At 43.2% G+C, this 23,352-nt stretch overlaps 1 protein-coding gene across 2 annotated transcripts; it reads left to right on the top strand.

The window, feature by feature from the left end:
- The first annotated feature begins 827 nt into the window (after window positions 1-827).
- On the top strand, window positions 828-19,906 carry TNMD (tenomodulin). Of its 2 annotated transcripts, none has more exons than XM_089537205.1 (7): window positions 828-875; window positions 1,075-1,209; window positions 13,044-13,184; window positions 14,875-14,976; window positions 17,855-18,008; window positions 18,686-18,852; window positions 19,697-19,906. In XM_089537205.1, the coding sequence occupies exons 1-7, from the start codon at window positions 828-830 to the stop codon at window positions 19,904-19,906; spliced, it is 957 nt and encodes a 318-aa protein (XP_089393331.1). The 2 variants fall into 2 exon arrangements, with proteins under 2 accessions (XP_089393331.1, XP_089393332.1); XM_089537206.1 differs by having other exon boundaries at window positions 828-879; window positions 1,082-1,209.
- The last annotated feature ends 3,446 nt before the right edge of the window (window positions 19,907-23,352 follow it).

Genomic DNA, 23,352 nt, shown 5'->3' with positions numbered 1-23,352 from the left:
GCGCCAGCACCACCCCTAAACTTTGCCACCCTAGGCAGCTGCCTAGCTTGCCTATATGGATGAGCCGGCCCTGACTGTGCAGCTACTAACTTGAAAGTTTCCTTGGGTTTTCCATCTTTAAGTAAGACTTGGATTAGATGGACTTTCAAGTGAAGATCGTCTTCACTCTGATGACCTCTTTGAACATTGTTGCTCTTGTTATCATCATCACTGTTCAGTCCATTTCTATCCAACTTATATTTAGCAATAGCTTAAAACTAGTTACAAATAACTACTCCCCTGTGATTATTTCCTCTTTCCATTAATTACGTCAGTATGATGATTGTAAAGTAACAAGGGATGATTTAATTCTTTTTGTGGTGTAACTGTAAGGTTTTAATTACTTTTAGAGTTATGGGGGTGTGGCATCTCTAAAAGGTGGAGGAGAAATGTCACCTGTTTAAAGTGATGGCTGGTGTTGTGCCTCATGCTTTGTCTCGTCCTCTATTGTGGTTGTTGTGATGGGGATCATGTGTATGGAAGGAAGGTATGTCAAATTAATAAACAGGTATCTATTCTAGTTCTGCTTTTGAGAAACAAGAATGGTGTACTGTTGAAAAGTTGTAATGGTCACAGTAAATATCTGCTTTTCCAAGCCTTGGAACTATAAGCATAAGTAGTAACATCATTGAACTTGGCCAGCTTGAGCCAAGGGGAAAAGGGAGCCGTTCCTTCCTTGACATACACTGAGCCAAAGCAGCGTGACTCCACCTTAGCCCCAGTGGTCTCTCGCAGTCTTACTCTGCACAACACACAGAAGGGATTTTGATCACAGAGGGGGAAACACCATGGCCAAAGATCCCCCAGAAAGCTCCCAGGAATTCTATGTGCTAGATGTAAGTTGACAATTTATTACTACTTTATAAGGTGGATTTATGTGTGCTTCCCCTCTCAATCCCCCCTCCATTATTTTCAGATCACTAACAACTCTCTCTTTCATCCCATTTTATATTGTGCACATTATAGCTTGCATGAACCAACAGCTTTATCTAATTCTGTATTTCCACTTTTTGCCCATTTGTTAACTATTATTAGGCACCAGCATCTGAGGTCAGGAAGGATCTCTCCAAAAGATACAAGATCCACTGGGTGCTCCTCTGTGCCCTTGCACTTTCTCTCATCCTAACCGTTCTGGGTGTCTACTATTTTTTGAACCCATCAACTAAAAAAGTAAGTTATATGCTCCACACTGAATTTATTTGATGCTTTATTTTAAATATCTCTCTAGCATTTCAAAGTATCTTGTTTAAAATAAAAAGGATATAGAGCATTCAAGGTGATTTTAAGGAAAGTTTTCAGCCTTCTCTGTTTTATTTTAATTTTTAATAATGAGTTCTTTGCCAGAAAAGCATTCTGTCACCTTCATAGCACTGGCCTGAGAATTAATTGTGAGAGAGCACTTTCCATTTTATTTCAATTAGCTGGCCAGAAGCTGATGGGAAACGCATTATGCCATCACATTAAGGGAAAAGAAGCCAGATTTCAAAAGTGATTGATCACTGCTGACTTTGACTGTATTTTTTATTTCAACATACCTGCTGCAGAGAGGACCAAGAGGCTCTTAAAGCAGAGAGGAATGTCCTACATTGCATTAGTTTTATTAGCTAGTGTTTGGAGAGCAGTGCTTCGTGTTTCATTCAAGGTGATTTTAAAGAAAATTTGGAACTTTCTCTATTTTATTTTTTAATAATGAACTCTTTGGCATAAAAACATTCTGATTTTTTTTAAAGAATGCATACATATGAGGGGAGAACTGAATTTATAAATGTTTAATTTTGAACTACAATTTCCAGAATCACACAAGAAATCTACATATGCTGGGATTTATATCCCCCCCCCCCCCACCTCCAAAAAAAAGGATCTTTCTCAAGCTCTGGAAAAGCATATGTATTCATGTGCCTTCGAGTCACGTGTCAACTTATGGTGACCCATTAATTTCATAGGGTTTTCCTAGACACGGAACACTCAGAGGTGGTTTTGCCAGGGCCTTCCTCTGAAATATAGCATTTGGCACCAGAATACACAGAATATGCAGGATACACAGAAAGAGGACACAATGCTTTGTGCTTTATTTCTCAAAGCACATTTTCCTTTGAATTTTTGCGCATGGGATTCTAGAGTCAAATGCCACCTTCTCTATCCTAGGTTTCCTTCCTTATGTCAACCTAAAATTAGATGATTTCGGCCTAACATTCATTTAAAAAAACGTTTTCATTTTTCCCCCATTCATGGATTTATTTTAAAAGGGATCAGCTGAAAAGAGGAGGGTGAGGATGGGGAGAAGAGAAAGAGGGCTTGGAGTTTGAAGGAACTCATGTTGGAGAGGTGAGTGCAATGCTGCCTATGGACAACATACAGTAGCTCCACATAGACTCCCACAGCCACCATAAAACCTGTTGTAGTGACAGTAGCATTTGCCACTTCTTTAAACATAAAGAAAGTGAACCCTACATGCCTTGTTTACATTTAAAAAAACAGAACTTTTACCACCTCTTCAGCAAATCCAGTGGTAGGAGAGATAGGGCCCACTTATAACAGTAGTGGAAGGACAAGTCTCTGCAGCCAACCATCCAACAGTCGCTGGACTTCCTTTCCCTCCTTGAGTTTCTTGGTTTTTTGGCTAAGATTAAATGTAATGACCATTCTTATCAGCTTAATATCTGGTACATCCTCATACTTTTAAAAATGCTTTTGTGTTGTTTTTAAATTGTAGTTTTAAACTTGCTTTTAGCCGTCTCGGGTTCTTATATTGGGAGGATGGGATATAACAACAACAACTCTCTTCCAGTATGTGACTATGCTGTCCATCTCCAGCCACAAAGGGCAACCCCTGCAAGCCACACCAGGATGTCCCTGGGCATGGGAAGTGATACAACATCACTTTGTTGCTACTGGGGAGCTTGGAGTTAACACATTTGGAGGCAGAAAATCCCCTGAATAGCAGCAAAAATGAGAGGGTTTCTGGAACTGTCAGGGAGTTGCAAAAGTGGAGTTCTGGGGCTGTTTGTTTCCCACTTCTGGTCAGTTAGTTCAGCTGTTTGTACTCCCTGTAGAGATTGGGATGTGGGACTTTTCTCTTTTTTGCCAACATGTATGCCAATTTATTTTATTTTATTTTACTTATATGATGCCCTTCTAAACTGGATCCAAGGCGGCTCACAAAAGATACTTGAAAACAGTACAGTTTTTAAAACAAAATTTAAAACATCACATTAGTTTAACAAGTTAAAAATATAAAATTACAGTCAGCCCTCCTCATAGGAGGATTGCCTTCCGTGGCTTTGAGCTTATGCGGAAGGCAAGCCCCAGCTGCAGCCTTTCTCAAATAGTGTGGCGGGCCCCCCAGGGGGGGCACGAGTAGGATTGCCATAACCCGATTGCAGCCGGGTTTTTCCCGGTTTTGGCTGCACCTTCCCGGTCACGGCACGGGTGCAGCCAAAAACCGGGAGAAGCCCAGTTGCAGCGGGGTTGCTGGGCAACCCTGGGGCCTCGCTGCCCTCCTCCTCCTCCCCCGCGCATGGCCACGCAGAGGAAAAGGAGGGCAGCGAGGCCTGAGGCGGAGGAGGCTGCAGGGAGGCGGCGCCTCGGGCGCAGCCGCGCCAACCTCCCCGCCTCCCTGCAGCCTCCTCCCTCCTTCCTGGCCTCCGCTGGGGCCAGGAACGAGGCAAGGCCGCGGCGATCGCCGCCGGGCTCCCCGCCTCCTTCCTGGTCCCTGCGGGGGCCAGGAACGAGGCGAGGCCCAGGCGATCGCCGCCGGGCTCCGCGCCTCCTTCCTGGCTTCCGCTGGGGCCAGGAACGAGGCGAGGCCGCGGCGATGGTCGGCAGCCTGCTCGCCTCCTTCCTGGTCTCCGCTGGGGCCAGGAACGAGGCGAGACCCTGGCGATCGCTGCCGGCTCCTCGCCTCCTTCCTGGTCCCTGCGGGGGCCAGGAACGAGGCGAGGCCCCGATCCTGGCCTCCGCGGCGGGGCCCAGGCGGGGAGGGAAAGCCTCCTTAAGTGGAGGCTTTCCCTCGCCGCTTGGCCTCTGCTCCCCGCCGCAATCGCCAGGAAAATGTAGGACAGAATTTTCAAATGTAGGACACATTTTTCTGTGTCCTACTTTGAAAATTCTGTCCTACATTTTTCACGGTTTTGAGGTCCGACGCTATGGCAACCCTAGGCACGAGGCTCCGCAAAGGGGGGCGCGAGGCTCTGTTATGCAGAGGTGTACTTATAACAATTTTATAGACAAATGATACTATTTACAGTCGCGCGGGGGGTGCGAAATGTTTTCTTCTTCCTGGGGGGGCATGACAGAAAATAATTGAGAAGCACTGAGCTAAAGTAATGGAGCACGTACCTGCTCTGCTGTGAACATGTGCCGCTGCAAGCACATGCTTCTGCAAGCCTGTGCCTCATTATTTTCTATGGGGCTTGAGCATATGCTCTTTTCCTCATATGTGGGGGGGAGAGGTCCAAAATGGATCCCCCACATATGGGGAAGGCAGACTGTATTTAAAAGTTGCACAAGCAAACACACTAGAAGAAACCTCTCTGGGTGCAAATGCATATTAAAAGCCTGTTTGAAAAGAAAGGTTTTTGACTTATGGCAAAAGGAAAGCAGGGAAGGAGCCAGCCTAACCTCCCATGGAAGGGAGTTCTAGAGGATTGGAACAGCCACCAAGAAGAATCTCTCTCATGTCCTCACCAAGGAAGCTTATGATGGTGGTGTGACCAAGAGAAAGTCTTCCACTGAGGATCATTCTGGCAGGTTCACCTAGGAATAGCCAATGTGGTGTAGTGGCTTGAGTGTTGAACTAGGACACTGGGGGATCAAGGGTCAAATCCCTCTCAGCCAAGGGTGACCTTAGACATACACACTCTTTCAGCCTTAGAAAAAGGCAATTGCAAACCCTCTCTGAAGAAATTCTACCAAGAAAACCCAATGATAGGGTTGCCTTAGAGTTGCCAAAGTCAGAGATGACGTGAAGGTGCACAACAACAACGCACTATAGATCAACATTCAGTTTGATGGGATCCTTCTGGAGGCAGAGAGAGAGAGAGACAAGATGAGTGAAAACAGAGGACCCAAGTGAGTAATAAGACTGGATCGTAGAATCATAGTTGGAAGAGACCGCAAGGGCCATCCAGTCCAACCCCATTCTGCCATGCAGGAACTCACAATCAAAGCATCCCCGACAGATGGCCATCCAGCCTCTGCTTAAAGACCTCCAAAGAAGGAGTCTCCACCACTCTCTGAGGGAGTGTGTTCCACTGTCGAACAGCCCTTACTGTCAGGAAGTTCATCCTAATGTTGAGGTGGAATCCCTTTTTCTAAAGCTTGCCTCCATTGTTCCAGGTTCTGTTCTCTAGAGCAGAAGAAAACAAGCTTGTTCCATCCTCAATATGACATCCCTTCAAATACTTAAACAGGGCTATCATATCACTTATCTGTCTCTTCTCTCAGCTAAACATCCCCAGCTCCCTAGGTCTCTCCTCTGAGGGCATGGTTTCCAGACCCAGATCAAAAAAAACAAAGCCATCCCACTCCACAACCTGCTTTTAGCTTTAGCCCTACTCACTGCTAGCATAGGGCTGCTGCTGACAGATTACTTGCCAGAAGGAGGCAGCCCTTGACAGTAAAGAGGTTCCTCATCTTTACATTATACCAACACAGGCATCAGTTCACCACAGAACTTCCTTTCCTTCCACTCCTCCCTGTAGAACCTGGGGCTGCTGGAGAACCAAAAATGCATCTGTGGAAGTAGACTTAAGTCTACAAAAGCTCATGCTGCCAACTTCTTTTTTTCAGTTAGTCTCAAAGGTGCTACAAGAGCTCTCTGCATACTGATTCTACAGACTAACACAGCTATATCTTTGAATTCTAGTGGGGTTTTCTTGTTCTCCAAAAGTTTTGGGGGGCACCTGGGGATGGGTTGAAATGGGAAAGGGAGATTGCTCCTTTTGTGGCTGGATTCCACTGGTCTACCCCAGTACTTTTCCAGGATCACCGTCAGAAGAGTACTATGCCCTGGAGTTGGCCATTATTGGGGTTTTTTTTCCTGGGTTCTGTTTTTCATGCTCCGCATTCAGGAGTTAGTTCTAAGAAGACTCTGTGAAAAGCAGCATCTCAAAGGCAGAGGCAGCAACCTGACTCTGATGTCTTTGTGGGGGCAGCAGGGAGGCTGGTGCCAGCTAGGAGCTGTCTGGATTATACACACCCTGCCTTTGCTTTCTTCATTGTTTGACCTGACAGTAACATCTGTTTGCAATCAGCCGCCTGCTATTCAGAAGCCAGTTCTGGAGAACGCATTTTCATTCCATATACATCAAATCCTTTTGCCACGTCTCAGATATGTATTAAAGCTTAGACTAAAAAATAAATCCAGTTATTAGTCTCAATTAGAGCAGACCTACTGAAGTAATTGAATTTACATAAATGCTAATTTACCACTTAGCAGTTGATTCAATGGGTAAATGTGACTAGCAATTGGATTTAGGCTCACAAGTCCCATTACTCAGCCTGGAAAATCCATGTCTTTTGGTGTACAACTCCCATTATCCTCAGCCAACTTAAAAAATCTTGGGGACAGGACACCAGGTTGAGGAAAGCTGATATACTATGAATAGAAGAAGAATCTATGTTGATATCCAGCTGACTTCCAGGCAGTTCCAACAGGTTTCCAAAGAGCTTCACCCCATGCAACATCTGTACAATGTCATCTACGGTCTTACAGAATGTTTTTAATGCATGGACAAAAAGGAATGAACTCAAAGCTAACCTTCAGATCAGAGAAACCAAGCTTCTCTAGATGTTATTGGACTCCCATTCTCAGCCAACATTAACAGTGTTTGGGGAGATGGGAGTTGAAGTCCAACTACATCCTGAAGGCATCGGTTACTTTACCAACCCCTAGCATTTGATAAACACCACTGAGTGAGATCTCTCCTTTCATTCCCTCTGTCTCTGTGACATCAGGAAGCAACTTTCCAGCCATACGTGGCCTTCCAGGAAAAACAAAATACACTAGGACTTGATTGCTAAGGTAATGCCAATTTTTTTGCAAACCCAAATAAAGTCAAGGAGAAAAACATGCTGAAAAGAATACAGCTTTCATCCTTTTTTCAATAAGCAAACACACAGAAGAAGGCCTTGTACTTTTTTCTGGAGTCATGCAGTCAGTTTCCCAAGAAACCCAGCATGACACAGAAGGCAGAGTATACAGACTAATCCACAGTATAAATTCAAGGCAATTCCATTATTTTTAATTCCTCATCTGTGGCGGTGGCTCTAGCAATAGGAAGTATAAGATAACTGCTTAGGCATCAGCTGCTGCAGGGCTGCCATGACCATTTCTCTTAGAATCACAGAATCATAGAGTTGGAAGAGACCACAAGGTCCATCCAGTCCAACCTCCTGCCATGCAGGAACTCTCAATCAAAGCATCCCCAACAGATGGCCATCCAGCCTCTCTTTAAAGACCGCTAAAGAAGGAGACTCCACCACTCTCCGGGGGAGTGTGTTCCATGGTTGGACAGTTCTTACTGTCAGGAAGTTCCTCCTAATGTTGAGGTGGAATCTCGTTTCCTGTAGCTTGCATCCATTATTCCAGGTCCTATTCTCTGGAGCTTGCTTCATCTTTGGTATGACACCCCTTCAAATATGTAAACTGGGCTATCATATCACCTCTTAACCATCTCTTTGCCAGGTAAGGTTGCCATTTTCCGTTTTTTCCCAGTACAATCCCAGATTGGAGCGGCCCAAAAATGGACATTTTTTTACCCTCCAATCCCAGATTCCTGCTTTGTTTCATGCCATATTTTGTCAATCTCTAGTCGACTGGAGAAAATGTGACCAGAAGTCATCTCCTCCTCCTCCTCCTCCTCCTCAATGGACTTGGCACCCACTGTTTGCCTCCTCCTGTGGCTGAGGCACGGCCAGCAAGGCCTCCTTGGAGCCGGGGCTGAGGTGCGAGGCTTGAAGGGGAAGCTGGGGCTGCAGATGGTGGAGCTGCCCACCACTGACTGCCTCCCGGACTGCGTCTTCATGGAGGATGTTGCCACGGTCTGCCAGGAGACAGCCCTCCTCATGCGCCCAGTGGCCCCTAGTAGGAGCAAAGAAGTAAGCTGGGGGATGGATGGGGGGATTCTCTCCTTCCTTCCTTCCTTCTTTCCTTCCTTCCTTCCTTCCCTCCCCCACAGAAAAAGGGAGGGGATGGCCTCAGCTGCAGAGGAGGACAAGCCAACACCAAGATGGAGGACCTTTCCCCCAAAGGTAGAGGGGGTTTACCCAAGAGAAGGTACAAAACACTCCTAGAAATGCATACTTCTTGGCCATGCTCAAAATGGAGGATGTTCTGAGAAGCATGAATTTATATTAGTGTTTTTGGCTTTTAGCTGATCGTTTCCTTTTCTTGAATGTCCTACATTTGGGCTTACGTTTTGTCCTACATTTTGTCCTGGTTTTGTGGGAGAGAATTATGGAAACCCTATCTCCAGGCTAAACATACCCAGCTCCCTAAGTCTCTTCTCATAAGGCATGGTTAGCACACCCTTCACCATTTTGGTCACCCTCCTTTGGACACACTCCAGTTTGTCAACATCCTTTTTGAATTGTGGTGTCCAGAACTGGACACAGTATTCCAGATAAGGCCTGGCCAAAGCAAAATAGAGTGGCACTATTACTTCCCTTGGTCTAGAAACTATAGTTCTATTGATGCAACCTAAAATCGCATGGTCCTTTTTAGCTGCCGCATCACACTGTTGCCTCATTTTCAACTTGTGATCTACTAGGACTCCTAGATCCCTTTCACATGTAGTCTTGTTAAGCCAGGTGTCCCCCATCCTATATCTATGCATTTCATTTTTTTCTATCTAAGTGCAATACCTTATATTTCTCACTTTTGAAATTCATTTTGTTCATTTTGGCCCAGCTTTCTAATCTATTAAGGTCATTTTCAGTTTTGATCCTGTCCTCTGGGGATTAACTACTCCTCCTAATTTCGTGTTATCTGCAAATTTGATAAGTATACCCCTAATTCTGTCATCCAAGTCATTGATAAAGATGTTGAATAGCACCGGACCCAGGACAGAACCCTGCGGGACCCCAATGGTCACTTCTCTCCAGGATGAAAAGGAGGCATTGGTGAGCACCCTTTGGATTCAACCAGTCAACCAATTACAAATCCACCTAACAGTTACATTGTTTAGCCCACATTTTGCTAGCATGTCTGCAAGCGTATCTTGAGAATCCTGCTGACGGAACAGTATACCTGCATGTGTCAAATCATCCGCCTTGCATCCCCTAAAGCCTGTGATGCAAAATGTGTTCCCTCTCCAGATATTATTGTGCTGCAAGGCCCATCATCCTTCCTCATTGGCCATGCTGGCGGGGTCTGGTATGAGTCCCAATTTGACAACACCTCAAGAACCAGACCTAATATTCTCCTGCTATAGGTTATGCTGCTGCCCTCGAATGTGGTAGAGGGTGCTGGTGCATTGCCAGTGTTAAAATAATATTCCATTTCCAATCTAGTAGGCATATTTATATGGCAGTAGGAGTGGGAAGGGGAGAATCATATCCTTTGGCACAGGCAGAAAAATATTTGGATCTGATCCCTCTCCTCAGCAGGAACAGGAGTGGAATGAGCAAGAGCAGTGTGCACATGAAAAATATGATTATGAATCACACTGTTCTGATATGTAAGGTGATTTTTATTCAAGCTTTAGTGAAGATTGGTCTTTAATGAAAATGCTGGGCATTTGGCCTTTCCTTGTACCGGGAATAAGAATCCTAGAACCCATTTGCCAAGACAAAAAACTAAAGAAGGTTCTTTCAGCAAAGGGAATCCAAATAGTAATTGTCTGAAGAGCCTGGGGGAGATGAGGAAAGAATTTGGCAAAACCAACCTATTGGTTTGCTTCTGCTCCTCAGCTCAGCTTCTGCTCAGCTTGTACATAAATAAATAAAAACAGACCATCAAAGAAAGTTGAGCCTATTAATGAATGGCTTGCTGCTGACCGTTCAAACACAGTCTCCATCTGGGGAGCATGTAGAGCCCTCAAGGCTGTTTTTAACTCTCCACAATCTATCCCCATTTCTGGCAAGCAAATAAATATATACATACAGGAGAATCCTGCCTTCAGAGTACCTCTCATGCCTTGTTTTCGCAGAAAATGTTAGTGTTTTCATAACTGGATTTCCTCCCCAAGCCAAATATAACTTTCCAGTGCCTTTTAGGAGACCCAAGGCCCAAAGAGGGTCCAGGGACATGATAAATGACTCCCAGGTCCCCCAATGCCCATGTCAGCTCTTACAACCTTATGGCACTGACTGTAAAAAACATTCATAGAGAGGGCATGACAGCAAAACTGATATAAAAAAGTTTAGCCTGGCAGATCCCAGTTAGTTTAGGTCAGATTTTTTAAATGGAAAGCCAGAGTCTGAAAGGACCTTCTCCTGTCCCCCCTAAGGAATGTGCAGAGTGCCTGGAAAAATACAAACAGTTTGGCTGTGCTGATTAAGAGTTTCTAATCCAAAAAAGCTTCTAATCCAAAAAAGAAAAAAAAATCTGAGCTCCAAATAAATTTTACATCACAAAAAATGATATATGTCTTCAGTGTGACAGAGTGCCTCAGTCAAAGGAAGCTGACCTAGGGCAAACACTTGCAACCCTGCAAAAGAGGTGGGTGTGTGTAATGATAGAAATATCTTCAGCATACGGTTGGAGGCAAACATATGTTTGTTTTTAAAACACTGAAGTAAAGTTATTTTTGTGTTTTTTTTTTTAATTTTTGGAAATTTTATTAACAAACATATATTCTTTTCACATACAGACATAAAACCATCATAATTTTCATACACTTCCATACATTCACACATTCTTCTTTTCTTTCTTTGCAATCATTTCTTCTCTTCTCCTTCCACCTTCTTCCTTTTCCTTCTTCTTTCTTCTTCACTCTTCCAGCTTCATTCCTTTCCCACTCCCTCCTTCCTTCTTTAAATCTAACATTCTCCCCTTTCTCCTCATTAACCTCTCTTCTCTTCTTCCTCTCCGTAACCTATCCATCTATTCAAACCTTCATCCAACATACTTTAACCCTCAAATTAAATTTCTCTTCTTCCCTAAGTAAAGCTATTTTGGAAAACTTGCTTTCACTGTATCAGACTTGCTCAATCCGCTGCCTTCTGAACATGATGATGATGATGATGATGATGATGATGATGATGATGATGATGATGATTTATAATCACCAAAGGGCAGAACATCAGACATATATAATCAAGAAAAAAAACTAAAATACAACACTACAATATACTAAAATACTATACTAATATACTAAAAACAAAATCCCCATCTTCTGCTACCCATCTTGGCCACCCCAGTCACACTCAACAGCTTAATCCGGCAAATCATAAAAGAAAACAGGCAAAATCTTCCTCCAGCCAGAGGTGCAAAGGAAGACCATTTCACAAAAGTGGAGCCAGACCCTGAAAGTCTCGTAGCCTTGATAGAGCATTGGTGGAACTGACAGTAAGCCTTTGCTTGTAGATCTTAAATTCCTTGATGGTATGCAGCATGCTACCTAGGCTGCCAGAGATTCAGGGAGGTTAAAGTGCAGAGTCTTAAAAAACAGGACCAAAAACTTGTAAAGATCCCTGGCCCAAATTGGTAACCAGTGGAAGCATCTATAAAGGGATGAGACATGTGAATATTTGGGGAGATTTAAAACAGCCCCAAATGAATGATAACTCTCATTATCTCAAGCCGCAGCAGCAAATGACTGCGCAGCCTAGGAAGGATGGGAATGATTCTGGGTTCGTAAAGGCTATTTTATGCCATTTTAAAGTCTGCTGATACTCTGCCTCCCCCCCCCCCTTTCTCTCTCCCCCTGCCTCAAAAAAGTTTCAAATGGTACACTCAGCCAAAGTCATAAGAAAAAGTTTCCCCATGCGAAAGATGGAATTACAAGATCCTTTTCCAAAAGAAAAAGAAAAAGTCTTCTGATGCCTCTCTGCCTGATGTGAAGCACAGCTTGTTCCTGGAGAAAGTCTGGCAAGTTAACATGCCAGTCCTTTCCAGGATTTCATCTTAAATGTTCCATAGTATGAAATGCGGTGGTGGGAAATTTTCCAGAGTTATCTGTCTGACAGCTACAAATTGAACGATTGCTATGGTTTTGCCTAAAATGGCATCGTTGGAGCATTAAATAATAATAATAATAATAACAACAACAACAAAAAACGTACAATACAGTACAATAAAATAGCCCCACTGTCCTCTCCCTCATTAAAACAGATCCACACAATATAAATAAATTTCATTCATTCATTACTGTAGGTATTCCTCTTAAGGAGCAACTCACGCAAACTGCTAAGCCACTAGGCATGCTGTTGTGAAGATTCTGGGAGCTGTAGTACAAAAATGTAACTCCCCAAGCTCTGCGACTGACTCACCTGCAGGAATAGCACCTGGCAAGCATGCTTGACAACATGTGTGAATTTTCACTTTTGAACTCATGGAGACAAAGGGCCATATTAGAACCAGGCCCTAAATTTATTATTTATTCGTAACTCACGTTTATATCCTGCCTCAAAAGAGCACAAGGTGGAATACATGGTTCTCTTCCTCCATGCTTTACGCTTTCAGGTTGATTGAAAGAGGTTGATTTGCTCAGAATCACCCATGCTCTATCCACACTGCAGAAATAATCTGGTTTGAGACCACTTTAACTGTGATGGCTCCATGCTATGAAATGAGAATGATACCACTGTGCCCCACCACTATTTTACTTTGGCTCCAGTGGACACTGGTGGCACTTGACATTAGTGTCCAGTGGCCATGCTGGGTGAGGGATTCACAGAGCTGTTGAACCAAAAAGGTAACTTTTCCAAGGTCAGAGAAACACGAAGTCGTTTCCACAAGACTGAAGGGTGCCCACCCACCTCTGTCTTAGATGACACTCTCTTGCTGCTACACAACCATTGCTTCTCTGCTCTCTTTTCTACTCAATTCATTGTTTCAGATCTATGACATGGAGCATACCTTTTTCAGCAATGGGGAGAAGCAGAAAATATTCATGGAGATAGACTCTCTTGCCAGAACCGAGATCTTTCAATCTGGAAAGGGCAGCGAAGAAGTCCTGGAAATACACGACTTTAAAAATGTACGTACAGCTGTTTTCCTCTGTTCAGCAGTGGCACTAACATTAGCAGACTGAGGCAGTTGCCTCTAATAGAAGACAGTGTGGTCAGGGAACGGCAGAGAGGTCTCAAAGGTAAGAGTTTTGTGCATTCTGAAGCCAGACCTCTGTTGTCTAAGCTAATCTCCGCTCTAATGTAAAGGCAGAATTTAGAAAAGCTAATTTTTAACATTTACAATGCACAAAATCCATATTTATAAGATTCTGAGGTTTGCGGTACAAAAATGAACATTTCCATGACTCTAGATAGAGGATGTCAGCTTCTACGCATGGAATATGGAGCTGGACTTGTTCTTTGCCTCAAAGTGTCTTGTGTCAAGCTAGCCTCTGGCAAGAGTACCTCAGCAAAATACCGTATCAAGTTAAAAATAAACCTGGCAGGGAAACAGAGAGAAGCACATTTTTCTTTCTGTCTCCACATGATGTCAAAACACTTTTGTGCTCTTCCAGTTGTAAAAGCATGAGAGAAAGTGGTAAAAAGTCTCTTTTGCCAAACAGATTTTTCCAGATTGGCAAAAGGAACATTTTTACGACACTTTTATCACCCTCAATTGCTTTTACAACTGGAAGAGAACAAAAGTACTTCCACATTATGCGGAGATAGAAAGATGAACACGCTTCTCTCTGTTTGCCTGCCGGGTTTGTTTTTAATGGAGACATTATTAAAGAAAGCACAATGAATGTTCAACACTCACCAGGTTGGATCTAGAGTCTGCCCTACACCAATGGAAGACATGTGCAAGTACATCAATTTATTTTATTGCACAACTCATGGTACAATATTGTTACGTGTACACAATAACCTGCCATTCCTATCTTGAAACAGTTTCATGGAATTGTATTGCCATTAGCCGCTCTGAGACCCTTTGGGGCTGAAGGGCGGGGTATATATACCCTAAATAAATAATAAATAAATAAATATATCTTTTCCATAAACTTATATGGGATCCAACATACTATTTCATGTTTACATTTATTAATATATTTGTATCAACTCTTCAAAAAAAGTCAGCTTTTATAATAACTAGGAAATTGGTTTGGGATCCTGGGTTGAATCTCTACCCATCTGATCCCATGCAGGTGGGAAAACACAACCATCTGCCATCCTCAATTAGAGCTTCTAGTCAGTGTTGCAAAAGAGATGTGGCTCTGTTCCCTCTTGCCTTCTCCATTTGGGAAGAAAGGGGAGCAAAGTGCTTGCTGCAAAAGCCTTTCTGTTCCCATGGCTTGGGTCTGGGAAACTGTCTGGCATCAGGTGAACCTGCAGATTAGGAGAAAGCATTGCAAATGCCAAACCACAGGATGCCTACAGAAAGCACTGGGGTCTCAGTCCCTTTCCCTACTCCACACTTTTCCTCATCAGGATAAATCACTGGTCTGGTTTGAAGCTGAAGACAAAAGTGAGGACTCTCCTCTCCCTGATTGGACTGGAACCATTTTAAGGCCAGATTAGATTGCCGAGACAGAGGTTCTTCTTCCCTGCTTTAAGTGCTGTATCAAATGTTACACCTACCAATAAAATCCTTGCTTTGCTTTACTGAAAACTAAAATGGTGTGTTATATTCTGAATTTAGCTATAATGATAGTCATATCGACGACCTGTGCCCCTTTCCTTCCATTCCTCCTTCACCTGCCTAATCTTCTATTCCACCAGGGACTAACTGGCATCTTTTTTGGCGGGGACCCAAAGTGCTTCATCAGGAGCCAGATTAAAGGGATACCTGAAACATCCAACATCAAAATGGAGGAGCCTGAGGTATGCCAAAAAAAAAAAAAAAATGTAACTTGCTGAATTGCCAGAGATTGCAAACAGCATAAAGTGTTGTTATTGTCAACTTCAATTTATGGAGATACTATGAATGAGCTTGTCTCACAGTTGTCTCGCAGTGGATGCATCATCGGCATTTGGAGCTCAACATGTGCAAGACGGAGCTTCTTATCTTTCCACCTAAGTCCACCCTTCAATACTCCTTTTCTGTTCCTGTTGATGACATTTCTGTTCAACTGGTCCAGAAAGCCCACAGTCTTGGTATCACTTTTGATTCTTCTTTGTCTTTCATCCCCCACATCCAGGCCACAGTCAAAGCCTGTAGATTCTTCCTTTACAGCATTGCCAAAATCCATCCATTTCTCTCAACCTCCACTGCAAGACTCTGGTCCATGCCCTGGTGGTCTCCCGACTAGATTACTTCAACCTCCTTCTGGCAGGGCTTCCTCTCTCTCATCTTCATCCTTTAATTTCCGTTCAGCATTCAGCGGCACGCATCATCACATCCGCATGCTGCTTTGACCATGTTTCTCCTTTTTTATCATCCCCTTTCCATTCCATATCCAGTATAAGTTTCTGTTAACTTTTAAAGCCCTGCATGGGCTGCCCCCTCTTTATTTATCTGATCTTCTTTCTCCTTACATTCTCACTCGTACCTTTTGTTCTAGTAGTCAAGGTTTGCTGTCCCAGCCTAGGATCTCCACTGCCCCGTCCCGGATTCATCCCTTCTCACTTGCTGACCCTTACTCCTGGAACCTTCTTCCCCCATGAACACGGGTCATCACTTCATTGACGGCTTTTAAATCTGAGTTGAAGACTACCCTGTTCAGGGAAGCGTTCCCAGGCACTGTGTGAATATTTATCTGATATTTGATTAGATAGTGGATGTTGATGTTTTAATTGTTGCCTGCTTTTTAACTAATTCTATTTTATATTACTACTTATTGTTTATATGTATTTTGTAGATTGTACGCCATTGGCAGGTTTTATATTTTTATTGATTTGATTATTTGGATGTAAAGTGAGGTGTACATTTACAGCGCTATAAAAATAAACAACAACAACAACAACAACAATAATAATAAACCTCCAAGTCACCCTATCATGTACAGTCCTGCTCAGGTCTTGCAGACTTAGGGCCATGATTTCCTTCACTGAGGCTGTCCATCTGGAATGTTGTCTTCTTCTTTTCCTACTGCCTTCTACTTTACCAAGCATTATTGTTTTTTCTAGTGAGTCTTGTCTTCCCAGGATACAGCTAAAGTATGACTGTCTCAGTTCAGTCATCTTGGTTTCTACGGAGAATTCAAACCTGATTTGTTCTACGATCTATTTATTGGTCTTTTTAGCAGTTCATAGAACTCTTCTCCAGCACCACATCTCAATTCAGTTCTCTTCCTATCAGCTTCTTTCACTGTCCAGCTTTCACAGCCATGCATAGAAATGGGGAATGCAGTGGCATAGATAAGCCTAACCTTAATATATATCTTTACACTTCAGGATCTTCTCTAGTTACATCATAGCTGCCCTTCCAAGTTCTAGCCTTCTTTTGATGTCTTGACTTCAGTCTCCATTCTGATTAATGACTGAGCAAAGCTATGGAAAATCTTGTACTATTTCAATGTCTTCATCCTCTACTTTTAAATTATGTAAATTAAAAGTATGTATCTGTAGTCATTATGTTGTTTTCTTAATGCTCAGCTGTAAACCTGCCTTCTTTCTTTATTTTTTTCAGTAATCATTCCAAGTCTAGGCTATTTTCTGCTGGTAGAATAGTGTCATCTGAATATCTTAAATTGTTGATATTGCTTCCTCCAGTTTTCATGCTGCCTTCCTTTTAATCTAATCGAGTTTTATGTATGATATTTTTAGCATACTATTTAAGCAGATAGCGTAATAAGATGCAGGCTTGCCTCTTGCCAATTGGAAACCATTCCATTTCTTTGTATTCTGCCCTAACAGCAGCCTCTTGTCCTGAATCCAGGTTACTCATTAAGACAGTCAGATTCTTCAAGAGCAATCCATAGTTTTTCATGATCTATACAGTACAATGTTTTAGTATAAAGAACAGGCTAATTTTCTTTTGAAATTCTTTGGAAATTCAAATTACAAATTTCAAAGAAAAGGGAATAATCCCATTAGCTTTCAAATTGCTCACAGACCAGGCAGATATGATCAGCGTGTGTTAAATGCCAAGCCAAACATGTCCAGATGGAATCAGTTTTAAACCTGAAACTGGCCCAAGTTAGTCTAGTGAAGAAAACAATGTGAAATTTTTATCCAGGATCCATTCATGACTTCTTAAAATACAAATGTGTCCAAATAAGCTCTTTTGTTTTTATCCTGGTTTTGATTTCTAAACTGAGTGCTTGGAGGAGGGATAGAATCATAGACTAGTTACTAAGCTTCGATGCAATAATTTTGGGACTACAATTTGGACAGTTGTCCGTCCAGCTAGCAGAGTCATGAGAGTTGTGGTAAAAAAGTAACTTTCCAAGATCTGAAGGATTCTAAGAAACGGGGTGACCAACTATTTGCACATTTTTTAAAAAAGAAAAAATGTGTCACCAATAGAAATAGGACTAAAGGGGGTACAACACTGCATACAATTTGCATTTGGCTAATTTATATGTATAACTACAACACCGATTGGGTTATCCTTCAGATTTCAGAAGGACATATGCCCATTTTTTTCTGAATGCAACTGAGAAAAACACATGTTCATCTTTGAATGTAAAATGAAGTATATCACTTTAACCAAAAACAAAACTCTAGCCTAGAAACAAAAAGCTGGTAAAATACCTCTCACTCAAATTGCTTCTTTGAGGTAACAAATGAAGTGCAAGACTATTTCATTTCTTTGCAGGAAGGGGAAATTGCAACCACTTATTTCGAGCAATCTGTGGTCTGGGTTCCAGCGGAGAAACCTGCTGAAAGCAAAGATTTCCTGAAGAATTCCAGGATTTGGGAATTCTGCAGAAATGTAACAGTCTACTGGATCCACCCAACCTTGCTGAAAGGTAAAGCATCTTCTTCTCTCAGTCTTTACCACCGTCATGTTAATGCCAAGCTAGAGTTTAGAAAAGTTACTTTTCTAAAGTTACAGCTGGGTGGGGAATTCTTGAAAACATCTTCATAAGAGTAATGTTTCCAAGTTCTGGCAACCCCTTGGCTTTTGCGGCACAGTTTCCATGTCACCAGAATTCACTTTTCAAACTGGGAAGCAATTGTGCATACCCAAGTACAGATGCACCATTTTAATGCAAAGTAGATGACATTCAGAATCATAGAGTTGAGCCTCTTCCAACTCTATGATTCTTTGGAGCAACTAATTTGTTTATGAAGCCAAAAACTGTTTCCCAGCTCAATTTCCTTGCAGAAAGTAGCATACAGCTAGTTTGAGGGATGGGTTATAAATGAGAGTAGCCCTTGGAAGTGTTGCTTTTTTGGGCTACACCTTCCAGAATGCCCCACCATCCTGGTCATGCGAACTGGGGCATTTGGGAATTATAGTCAAAGAATTTGATTATTTGACCCACAATATCCATAATCCTTTACCATTGGCCCTGCTTACTGGGACTTCTAGGAAATAAAGTCCAAAACATCTGGTGGGGGGGGGGGGAATTCCCCACTTTTGCTTTACATTTATGCAGCTAGAAAAATTCATGATGGCCATGTGCCTCTTCTTCTTTTTAAGAGACAGGAGTCTTTGACTTTGAAAATGAAGGAGAAGTGGAGAATGGGTTTCCTATGAACAAGCAAGAGTGGGCTGAAGATCATCAGAAGGAAAAGAAAGGAGGAAGACCAGGCAACAAACGTCAGGCTCGACAGCTCACAGAGGAGGACTTTCCAGTGAATGACTACGTAAGTTTCTAGGATGAAATAAACAGTCCTCAGGTAGCACTGAGCTCTGAGACTGAGGCCCTGTTCAGACCAGCCTGAAAGGCTGGCCTGGGGTCAGAGTCGGGGTGTTACGTCTAGATGACACACACCCCAGCTCTGCTCCCCAGGGCACTAGGATGCTGCATGCTGCTCCAAATGGCAATGGCATCATGGCGCTCCTCCGGAGCTGCATCCATATGACGCAGTGCCAAAGGAGCGCTATATAGTCATGCTGCAGTGGCTATGACACCCTTTCAGGAGTGCAAAAAGGAGCCGCTTTTTGCGACTCCTTTTCACACCCTCAAAAGACTGGATCGGGGCTGCAGCATACGGTCGCTGCTGTCATAATCTTGCTGGAAAAGGCACGAAGTCTGAGCTTCAAAAGGAGAAAATATCAAGTATGTATTTCTATACAGCCCCATTCCCCTACCTGCTTGTCTGCCCCTTTCCTGCCACCACCTTGGAAAGTAATTTTTAAATCTTGTTTTAAAAATGCTCCTCCAGGTATGTCATTCCAACTTCCAGCATCCCTAGTGGCCATACTGACTGGAGAAAATGGGAACTGTAGTCGAACATACACAGAAGGTATCAGGTTGAGAAAAGACTGCTTTAAAGCATTACAAAATTAGAATGGCAGGGAACATTGCATAGGTGGGAGCAATGAGTTTGCACCTGCCTTCCGCAATGCTGCCCTACATAATAAGCTGGGATCCCTCCCAATAAATAATTGTCCAACACTGCCTTGGCACCAGCCTGAATCTACTGTGTTCCTGGAAACAAGATCAGGAATGCATGTGTTATTTGTCCTTTTCATTTTCCTCTCTAGACAGAAAACGGACTCGAGTTCCACCCGCTGTGGGATGAGAGGGGCTACTGTTGTGCCCGTTGCCGCCGTGCTCATCGATATTGCCAGCGAGTGTGTGAGCCACTACTAGGTTATTACCCCTACCCTTACTGTTACCAAGGTGGACGCGTTATCTGCCGGGTAATCATGCCATGTAACTGGTGGGTAGCTCGTATGTTGGGACGGGTATAAACATGCTCAGCAGAAGAAAGTAAACATGCCACAACAGTGCATAAAACCTTCCCAAACCATTCCCTACAGGCATTTGTGCTATCAGTACTCTAAGTGCCTTTCCATCAGTCCCATGGGGACACCTTGATGTAGAATGGCATAAAGAAACCTTTCACTCCTCATCAATGCCAATCATACATGTCCACCCTCAAGCACTAGCCTGGACAACAAGATGGCAGGCAGGGCTGAAACAACCTCCAGAAGGTGACAAGAAACCTGTTTACTGAATACTTCAGAATTTTTACTGTGCCCAGTATAGTTTCAGTATGTTACCAACTTTATTGGGGGGAAAGGCATATGCTGGCAATACAGAGTGCCCCCATTTCAGTCCTTGTCATCTCCAATTTGTTTTTGTTTTTTTTAAAAGAATCAAATATAAGACCCTCACCTGAACCCCGAAACAACTGCTTCCAGTCTGAGCATGCAATATTGCACTAGATTAAAAAAATAACTTGGTTTAAGTCAGGTTCCTATGTTCAGAGGAAAATATAATTTCATGGTTTGGTGTTTTTTTTGGCAAGGATAAACATCTACTGACTGCAACTTCTGTCAGTGCCCACACAATCAGTGATGAGGTCTCATGGGAGTTGCAGTCCAACATCCTCTGGAGGGACACACATTCCTCAGCCCTGAATTAATGAAGATGGTCTCTGACAAACAGTGGTGAAACATGCTCAATAAATTTTCTTCAGTATACCTGTATACATATTTGGTGCTTTGGGAGGCATGCTTTGTTTCTGGATTTTAGAATTGATGTTCCCCTTCCCCATATTATTACTAATGTAGATCTTTGCCCCCCATAAAGCCCAAACCAGTAGGTATCCTGTGTGCTGCTTCTTTAACGCTAGTTGTAGCTAAAGATTTCCATTTTGACTAATGGTGCAAATCTATCATATCCCAAAGCTAGCATGTGTGCACATGTATACACAGACTGTCCAACACAGTCTGTATAATTTCCCTGCATACTTTACAGACATGATGGCCCTATACTGATAGCTGATTTCCAAATTAACTGTGCTTTTGCCCTATAGTGCAGTAACTGCTGCCACCTTGTGCATTTTTATTTTGTGGTTGCAATCCAAAAAATGCTCAGCCACAAGATGCATCAACATCTCCTTTTCACAATTTAACTCAGAAAGTAGTCTTATGGGGCTATACAGATGGGCAGCATGCAGCTGCCCCTTTTCGCCCTGGATAAGTGCCACAGCAACCACATGCAGCTCCTTGGAGAGAGCAAAAAGAAGCCACCCCAAGCAGCTTCCTGTAACAGGCGTCATAAGCTCCCTTCTGCAGTGCACCATTTGGGCGCTGCAGCAGAGGTGCATCATCATGGCACATGCTGTCTAAAAGGGCACATGCCAAAATGGTGCCCAGCGGCCCAGGCAGTGGCGTAAGGGCTTGGAGCGTGCAGACATTCAGCCCTCACCCTGCCCACAGGCCGGCACATAATGCCAGTCAGTGTGGCCCCTAAGTTCTCTGAACATTTCACTAAGCCAGAATCAAATACAGTCAAGCCAGGTTGCTAAGAAGAGGGGGGGGAAGCCATTTTCCACTCAAGCAGCATTTGAAAGCTCATCTGAAAAGCCACAGGAGGGCAGTCTTTGCCAATCCATTGCCTGCCTGCACTAGATTACCCAGCTGTCTGAGAGCCAGAGTGGTTTGAGTGCTGGACTGTGACTCTGGAGACCAGGGTCTGAATCTCCACTCAGCCATACAAAACCCACTGGTTGACCTTGGGCAAGTCACATTCTCTCTCTCAGCTTCCTTTCAGAGGAAGGCAAAGACAAATCCCTTCTCAACAAATCTTGCCAAGAAAACCCTGTGATAGATTTGCCTTAGGGTTGCCATAAGTCTGAAACTACATGAAGGCACATAACACACATCCAGCTGTCTGCCGTAAAAAACAAAACAAGATGCACTTTGCATATTCCTTCTGCAAGCCCTGTGTCCTATACATTCAGAAAAGTGCAGAAAATGGATGCTTTACTGAAAGATAGCTGCAATGCTATATAAAGTGGTTCCTTGGCTTACGCAGGGGATCAGTTCTGGACCCAGCATAAGCCAAAAAACCATGTGTTCTTTCTCCCATCGCGTGGCTTCTACGTAAGCAGGAAGTCACATATGGGCCTTGTATTAGTAAAGGGTGAACTGGCAGACACACGGTCCAGCATTAGGGGGTCATACATATGAATCTCCTATTTCCTAATCTATAGGACAACTTTGACAAGAAAACAGTGTGTTCAGGAAGACTCATTCCATTTTTATTCCTGCCAGAAGCCCAAACAAACATTAGCAATTACTCTTTAACCTCCAGTTCATTGATAAGGGATTCCTCAAACTTAGCTTGGACATTTCAGCAGGTGTTTTTTGCAGAGAGGAGTCTAGACAGTGTCTTGTCAGTTTCAATGTTGGTGGAAAAACACTTCCAAATCATTCAACTTTATTTTTTCAAGAAGAAAAATGTCATAATAGGCAGAGAGAGAGCTGGGCCTCTAGGCATTCATCTCATACTGATAAATGCACTCTGGACAGCCGTACAATTACATTTCATATATCACAGTGCCACAAATTTTCCTCTGTTGTTGTTGTTGCGTGCCTTCATTTCTGACTTTTGACAAACCTAAGGTGACCCTATCATGAGGTTTTCTTGGCAAGATTTGTTCCGAGGTTTCCCTTTGCCATTGCCTTCCCCTGAGGGTGAGAGAGTGTGATTTGCCCAAGATCACTGAGTCTCCAGAATCATAGTCCAATGCTCAAATCACTACATCACACTGGCTCTCACCATAGATTTGCCTAGTTAGGGTTAAATAATTCTTTTTGCTAATGTAATGTTGGTACATTTAAACACTTTTTTAAAATGCAGCATCTCCACCAGACACAGCACCAACGGAAGGCATCTGGCTCTCTCACAATGAATAATTGATGAGTTGACTTTTTAAAAAGAAAATGAAATAGCCCACAAAGGCCAAAGGGAACCCATGTGGCACCCACAGATCAAAGGAGGCAACAAGTGGCCCACTGGTCACAGGCAACTCCCCCCACACACACACACACCTATCTGCAGCCCCTGTGCTGGGCATCGCAACACCGAAATTAGCAGCACAGCCACCCTTACTATATTCCCTCCTCAGAACAAGACACCTGGGATCTCATATGACTTGTTGAAAAGGAGAACCAAACTCCTAGAAATCTCCCAAAGAAACAATTCTACTTTACAATATAGGCCTTGCTCCCCATTCACCTCATTTTAAACTTGAAATAGGGAGTTAAGACATCCCTCGGTATCCATGGACTTACCACTTGCAGATTCAAGCATCTGTGGATGGCAAGCCCGTTGTCCTCAGTGGTGGCATGTGTATGTGGCCATGCCGCCATTAGGAACAAGTCCCTTTGTCCCTAATGGAGGT

This window comes from Sceloporus occidentalis, unplaced genomic scaffold (genome assembly GCF_023333645.1).
Source record: "Sceloporus occidentalis isolate IW3139 unplaced genomic scaffold, rSceOcc1.0.p SCAF_8, whole genome shotgun sequence".
Lineage (NCBI taxonomy): Eukaryota > Metazoa > Chordata > Lepidosauria > Squamata > Phrynosomatidae > Sceloporus > Sceloporus occidentalis.
Note: the sequence above shows the minus strand (reverse complement) of the source record. Positions and strands in the feature narration are given on the sequence as shown.

Coding starts and splice junctions, on each gene's coding strand:
- TNMD (XM_089537205.1), top strand. CDS start 828: ATGGCCAAAGATCCCCCAGAAAGCTCCCAGGAATTCTATGTGCTAGAT. Junction 876..1,074: donor AGGAATTCTATGTGCTAGAT/GTAAGTTGACAA, acceptor AACTATTATTAG/GCACCAGCATCTGAGGTCAG. Junction 18,009..18,685: donor CCACCCAACCTTGCTGAAAG/GTAAAGCATCTT, acceptor CTTCTTTTTAAG/AGACAGGAGTCTTTGACTTT.